We start from the raw sequence: 8215 nt of genomic DNA on the forward strand, positions 1-8215 counted from the left end.
TCATGTTCTCTAAAGACTTTTATTTATTCATGCATGTCCAAATGTGTACAAAGTAACAACATTTATTTACTTCAAAATAAATAGTGCATTTTGTTGCAACAACCTATGCAGTGATATAATTTCATATTTTTATCGTTTTTTCAATTGCATCAACTAGTTATTTAGCACAATATTTTGTAAAAGTTTATCATCACAATGTGCATATCATTTCATATTATTAATTCTCTAATTTTTTCACCATATATAAATATGTAAGTGATTAATAAAATATATATAGATATATTATTTTATATGTCAAATTATATACTCATGATAATAAGTAATATTAATAAGACTATATATAAAAAAATAATATATTATATTTTGCCGGACGTTCAAATTTAAAAGTTAGTTCGACTAATATTTAAAGTGAGATTTGACTATAAGTTTATGGTCGCATTCAAGAATACCACCACTAGAAATGTACCCAGAAAAAAAGTAAGATTATAGAAGTTTGGTTTGGAGCGAGTGAATGAATAGCAGTGTAAATCTGGAGAGCGAAACTTGCCCATCAAAATGAATAAGTGTAGGACTTGTAGTTCAAGGCCTAAGAAAAAGGGGTCATGAGTTTCTTTAAGACCCAATAAATTTAAGGAAAGCAATCAAAGCAGGCCTTGGGAAGCCCACTATAAGTTCATCATTTTTGGGTTAGACTAATTGCACTTTGACTGAAAACAATAATTAATACACTACTACTCAATTTAAGTTTTCCACCGTGTGAAATATTGATTTTGAAACGATAAAAAAATTATTTTATGGTTAATGGTGACGTGTTTAACTTTGGAAAATACGTGCATCTACTTACTAGAATAAGTTTCGTTGAAATTATTGATTTAAGAGTGAGTACATCCTTATTCTTCATCTTATAGAATAACTCCATAACAAATGGGACAACCTCTCTTGTGATTTGTGAATAAGATAATTATGTCTGAATAATACTTTTAGCTGAAATAAAAAATGTGTGTTGTGTGTGAGAGAAAGTACTAATGCAACATAGAATAAATTTATATCTATTGGGACAGTGATTTAGAAATGAGTATGATGTTGTATAATATGAACATCATTGTAACCTATGACAAGGATGCTCTATGCCAAGATAATTCTATCCCCATATATCTAGCTAATCAGACTATATAGAATAATGTGAAAATATTAATTTATATTATTATAATATTTTTTAATTAAGTTAATTTTTTAATTAAGTTAATTTTTTAATTGGATGAAGACATCAAGTGAAACAAGAATTAGGACAAGCGATCCCCATACCATCCTTGCTACTGTTATTTGTGTGTACCAAACACTAGACATGAATTGTGTAGCATAGTGATATGGAGTTAGACTCCTCTCCATTATTAGAGAGACAAGTTGTGGAAAAATACGCTAAAAAACTAAAAGATAATAACATTTATGACCTTAGTTTTCATTAGAGCCAACAACAGTCAAACCAAAGGTTTTTATTATAGTATACTCTCCTCACTTTAGAGGCTTAGTTTATGACTAACTAGCCTCCTCATCTTTGACCTACTTTAATCAGCAACATGTAATAACATAAATTGTGGACATCTTCAAAACATCACCAACCTCTATCATGCACTTTAGGATTACACGAACACATTCATCCATTCAGACTAGTGTTTGATATAAATTGATGATTGAAATTTTAGTTTTTTTACCAAAACATTTGTTTTTGGGATAAATTGTGTAAAATAAATAGACGTGAAAAGATGTTTGAAAATGTGATCATGTGGCGGGTGACTCATACATAATAAAGAATTAGGGAAGGTGTAAAATATGATATGGCACGTCAATCTATAGAAGACTCATGACTTATGTTTACATTACAGTCACATGTGTCTGCTTTCTAATTAGTGATAGAAACTCTCAAAAGAGACAAAACGTATCCATCTTTCTTCTTTTGTTAGGCTTTTCTACTGGAAGTTTAGTTTCAATAACATCATATTTGAATTACAGACAACTAACCCAGTCAGAAGTTGCTATAACAAATACTCTACAACACCAATTCTTCCTAGTCCGTTACATGTATCGATTAACATTATAATATTCTATCACAAATGTCTAACAAATGTCCGCCACATTTATTGACTAACCTATGATTTTTCTTAGTTTTCTCTATCTTCGGATATCGGATTAATGTAGTTAATTCTATCATCTTTTCAATAATAAGTTATCCCATATTTTCATTGTAGTATTCATTCCTAATTCCACCTGGTCTAATGTGAAAAAATGAACGAGGAAGTAGTACCACTTTTCAGTTTTTTTTTGTGTGTTTTTTTCTTCTACACCTCACAATCTGCACTAACCATATTTAACAAGAAAAAACAGGTTTGTTATGTTGGTAAATTGCGATTTAGATGTATGTAATCTTTCAATAATTTAAGAATTTTTACTGTCACGTGAGTTACCCAGAACAAGTAAGACTAAAGCACAAATCTGGGAAGATATGATATTCAAAGCCATTAATAAACAGAAGATGTACAATAAGCATTTTTTTATGTACAGTTATTCCTTACTAGATGTCCCCCTAAATTTTGACCAAACCAAAAGGAACCGCTATACATAATAACTAGGCCTTTTAGGCCTCCTTGATGGACCAATAATTGAGCATTACAAGAATAATAGTGATGTGTGAGCCCTTCTACTAGGCCAATTTTTATGGTATTTCAGTGTCCACTTGTTCAAAGTTCAAACCTTTAAATATCACAGTCATGTCCAGCTGAATGCAATTGGACTAATAACTCTGTGTTTTTCATCTGACCATTCCAAATGAGCAAAGCTGGTTGTGCCAGAAGGCAATGAAGTATAGGTGAATGTCACAGTGTAGCTTTTCTTCTCATAAAGTTCTGTAAAACTAAGTACCCCTGGTTCAACAACAATCTTCACTGAGGTAATTTGAGATGATACTGAAGCTTTATATGTTCCTGGAGTGCCCACATTTGTTAGAGTCCTACTATATTGGACAGTGCTTGGTGCATTAGAACCACCTCCTATACCTGAAGCTGTTTCCAAAGGAACAGCAAAAGATGGATAATTGAAATCTTCCACTCTGTACTTCTTCCTTGAGTCACAAGTAAAATCTCTTTTTGTAGCAATCTTGATTTCAAGCGAAGTGTAGTTTGATGCACATAAGAAGCCGAGGTAGTCATCCACGTTCGCGTCGTACACAAGACCAGGATCAAGAGAAGCCAAGGGGTCCACATGTCCAGCACCATAATCAAATGGTGTAGCCGGTTTGTCAGTAGCGCCATCTTGAAATGTTTCTCCAGTTTTATAGGTTGTGTAGGATGTTGTCATAAGGGCAGACCTTATAGCTGCAGGGCTCCATTCAGGGTAAGCACCCTTAAGTATAGCAGCTAAACCACTTACATGAGGGCATGACATAGAAGTGCCAGAAATGATGTTGAAGCTCACATGTCTTTGATCAACTGATAAACCACTTGGTCCAACTTCTCCTGTCCACCCGGCTAGGATGTTAACACCGGGAGCTATTAGGTCTGGTTTGAGTATCTTTGGAGTGAGAGCATTTGGTCCTCTTGAGCTAAAAGCAGCCACTACTGGTGAGGGTTGAACCTGTAATTTTGTGCCTCCAAAAGCAAGTGTAGCTGTTGGATTTGGATCAGAGAAAACATAGTTCTTTAAGGCATCACCAGATTTTTGGCCTAATGATGCTGCAGGGAGGAGATGTGCATCAGAAATTAGTTGTTCTCCATATTCTTCATTGTTTACTAAAATCATCCCAATCCCTCCAGCACTTTTCACCACAAGACCCTTTTCCACTCTAGAATTCCCTCCTCTTTCACATACTACTATTTTGCCAGAAACTTTCGAAGGAATCAAGCTATCCGAGAGGCAAAGATACCCCACGGATGAATTGCTTACATTACCAGAATAAACAACTGGCAGTGGAGAATCAGATAACGATTTACCATTATAAAGAGATGCTCCAGTGTATGTTTTTCCATTTCCAAGACTGATATAGGCGGGGAAATCACGGTCTATGGTTCCGGCTCCCACGGTTGTTAACCATGGTGCAACATTAGCCAAGCTTCCTTGACTAGGCCCACCATTTCCTGCAGAAGTGGACACAAGAATTCCATGGGCTGTGGCTGAGAAAGCACCAATTGCAATGATATCTCTGTAGTAGTCCAATAAGCTTCCACCAATAGACATTGAAAGAATGTTGACACCATCCTCTATAGCCTTGTCAATTCCAGCAGCTATGTCAGAACTGAAGCAACCAACAAGCCAACACACTTTGTAAGCCGCGACACGCGCTTGTGTGGCCATCCCTCTTGCTGTTCCGGAAGCTAAACCAAAGAGGCTAGCTCCTGCAACTGCAGAACCTCCTGCTGTTGTTAATGTATGACTACCATGTCCATCGTCGTCCCTCGGCGACCTTGATTCTATTTTCTCATCAATAGGTCCAAGAGCTGCTTCATACCCTTTGGAGAAAAACCTTGCACCAACAAGTTTTCTGTTACAGTTTGATGAGTTAAAGTTGTTGCCAGTTTCACACACACCTTTCCAACTACTTGGTACTGGTCCAAGTCCTGTGTCATCCAAGCTTTTCAGCTCAGGCCATATACCAGTGTCAAGTATTCCAATGATTACCTGGCTCAGTTGATCAGAGGCAGGTAAAAGAGTTGTAGCTTTATCAATTCCAAGGAATTGTGGTGTTCTAGTTGTGTGAAGATTGTATCTAACTTCAGGAATAACTGAAAGAATTCCTGGTTGTTTTTCAAGTGTATCTGCTTCTTGGAGAGTTAGCCGTGTCGAAAAGCCGTGTGCTATATTTTTGTAAGTGTAGAGCATCTCAGCAGAAGCAGATACTGATTTTAGTGATGAATCATACCAGTTGAGGTGATCATTGAAAGTTGATGGCATGGTAGACTTGTCCATGTGAATTATGTATGTTTTTTTGGCCTGGTGTGTTTTCTTTTCTGCTATGGTGTATCTGCCACAGAATATCAACAGCAAAACAATTTGAAGAAACATGAAAATCAGCATCTTCATCTTTTTATTGTGAATATTTTCCAAATTTTGTTTGTGCTTCTAGAGATGCAGGGATATAAGGTATTTTATAGTTGAAATGGAAGTTGAATCTATGTAGATGAGCAAATATTCTTTTACTGCTATGATAGTAATGGGAATGGGACATATAATAGTGTTGTCCTCTAAACCATAAATAAATATATATCATATAAAAAGTGATTAAGAAAACTTTTACTAAAGTGGAACAATAATCTGTTATGAACGCTTAGATCATCATCAACAAAAAGGAACTTTTTCAGACCCCCTTTAAAAAAGAACAAGTTAACTCTGCTTTCTTTCTTTATAGTATTAGCTTGTTCTTTCTTGTGGCCACTATTTTTCTTTATTGATGCGTATATTGGTGGTGCAACTGCAAACATTTAGACACAGATGAGGAAATACGTAACCTAATATTTAAAATCATCATTATATTCCAATAGTACAAACTTAATTTTATTATACCTACTTCTACAATTCAAATCAGAGTCTCCCAAGTTCTATTTTAAAACAATTTTTTATTATATTATTAAGTGTATTTCCTCACTTTCACTTTTTGGATAATGAAATTTTAAGATTTGTGATTGTCCTTTTCAACAAATATCATAATGAGAATCGAACTTTTGACCTTAAAACAAATTAATAAAGAGAGAGAAATATAACAAATATTTAAATAATGTGTGGAAGAGATGATATGTTTCCAAACGAGTTAAGCAATATCTTAAATATTTAGTGTTATGCATGAAAAAATTGTGTCTTAAAATACATTTGTCCTCTCTCATATTGTACTCTCCCAATATTAGACAATGAAAAACATTTTTAATTTTTTATTAAAAAACTTAAATTATGAATGTTAGAAAGTTTTTTTTTTGTCACAGATAATAATTTCCTTCCTGAACTCAATGCCAGGATCCTCTTCCCTCTTAGATGAATTGGAGATTAGTTATTTTCAAATTGTATCTCAAATCATGTCTCATTCAATGAAATTTTGCCACATAATAGAAATAATTTACAAATTTAAATATTAGTTAATTTTTTTAATAAATATCACAATTTGATTGAATGAGATAGAGTTGGAGACAACTGATCCCATTCTCTTTAAATGAGCCTTAGTTTAACTCTTATTAGCCAAGAAGGTTTAATGTGATTTATGGAGAAACTTGAACAAAAAGAAACGAGGAAAAAAAAAGACTTTTCACTTACGCTTGAGCTTTACTTCAAGTACGCTGAGAAAGTTATATGTGCTATTATATTATATTTAACATAATCATATCTTCTAGACACTTTGTGTACTCAAGCTATTGAGTTAAAGCACGACAATACCTTGAATGACATCAATTTCTGGTTGGGATGATATATCACGGCGTCTAAAGGAGTGGGTACTCCATATTTAATTATATTTGTATCTTACTTGCATATTCTTTCAAATAAACTCATTCAAAAATTAAGAAAAAAACTTCAAATTATCATATATTGGTTGTTGAAATGACATTTTCATTCTCCTTCATTTTCGTAAATAAGCCACTTATCATATAGAGACAAAACTCATGCACATCTTACAATAATTGAAGTTTTTTTCTTCTTATTTTATTCAGCTAGTAACTACACTTGGTGTTATGTATAAGTAGGTGGTGATACATCACAAAAATCCTATCCATGTACTTGAGCGGAATGGCCCAATCATAGAGAAAGGCACATGGTATTGTTTTGCTTTTTAACAATTAATGTATGAGGAAAATTGATAATTTTGTAATTTTTGAAATTATTTTTGGACCCTTAAAAAGTTTACCACATATTAACATTTCTACCTAGTACTTCAGAGAATTTGATTGAACTCCTCTAATCATGTTAGGTGTTTAGACTTTCATTTATTTCAAAAATTTCTTTCAATTTGAAGTATCTAAGTTAAGTATACCAGTGGTACTAATTATAATAATTTTCTTATAATTATTATTCTTTAATTAATAGATGATTTCTTCTTTGGTGAACTATCATATAGTTATTTAAAATTGATGCAAGAATTTCTCCTTATTTAGCTCATTAAAGAAGAAAAAAGATAACTTAAGACAAGGGTAACTGAGCAAGCACTGTACCAACCATCCACTACTTTTTCTAATAAGAAGCTTTCTCAAGTTAAAATTCTTTTCTGAACATATTTGAAAAGTGATTTGTCATTCATTGTCAAGAAGAGTTGTGCAAGATTCTATCTTTAAAGATATATAGTGGAATCCATTTAACATTATTACTATTATTATAACACGCATTTATATTTAATATTATTGATTTTAAGTAATTTTTTTTTGATAAATTAACTCTTAAAGAAGATTAATACAAATGAATGAATAATACATAATATAATAAATATATATAAAATTTTATTCTAATGGTACATATATATATATATATATATATATATATATATTACATTCATAAAATTTCTACATAATACAAAAACAGTGGTTTAATCATAGAGTATAGAAGTTTGTGTGGCAGCTTCTCTATCTCGTAAACATGTTTGTTCTGCTTTATTCTTGCTCTTAGCTGGAATGGACCCACCCTATTTAATGGTAAGTTGCTAACCACATAGGTTAAGCACCATGTTCTCAAATGTTTTATCACGATTTTAAATTCTAATTGCAACTAATTATATCGATCAGAGTTATGGACAAATATAGAGAAATGAGATCAATGCAATTACATGAAAACTTCAATATTACCATGAGAGTTATTAATGTTCTTAAACTCCTATTTGTCAATTACTCGATTAGGGCATAGAGCAAATGAGTTACTGGTTCAACTAGAGAGTTAATGGTTAGATTAGTTAACTCAATTTATATTAAAAATTCTAAAAAATTCATAATACTACGTAACAATATTTAATAATCATATATTCAAAATTTTAAAACATTACCTTACCTATTTAAACAACTAATAAAGAAGATTTTACTACTATAAAATGACATAAGTTACTTGAAACATATCACACAACATATAAATTATGCTTTTACTACAACATAGGCGTACAATAAATTTAAAATTTAATTAAACAATGAAAATTTTGCTATAACATAAGCTAACAAATGAAAAACATAACTAGTTAAAATTACTTGATTTTTCACCTAAAAATGAC

At 32.2% G+C, this 8215-nt stretch overlaps 1 protein-coding gene across 1 annotated transcript; it reads right to left on the reverse strand.

Moving 5' to 3' along the window:
* Positions 1-2478: 2478 nt before the first annotated feature.
* On the reverse strand, positions 2479-5218 carry LOC109338954 (subtilisin-like protease SBT1.7). The gene has a single exon (XM_019576301.1). It carries the CDS (start codon positions 5068-5070, stop codon positions 2764-2766), a length of 2307 nt encoding a protein of 768 aa, XP_019431846.1. The 5' UTR covers positions 5071-5218; the 3' UTR covers positions 2479-2763.
* Positions 5219-8215: the final 2997 nt, after the last annotated feature.

The sequence above is a fragment of the Lupinus angustifolius genome, unplaced genomic scaffold (assembly GCF_001865875.1).
Source record: "Lupinus angustifolius cultivar Tanjil unplaced genomic scaffold, LupAngTanjil_v1.0 Scaffold_50_45, whole genome shotgun sequence".
NCBI lineage: Eukaryota > Viridiplantae > Streptophyta > Magnoliopsida > Fabales > Fabaceae > Lupinus > Lupinus angustifolius.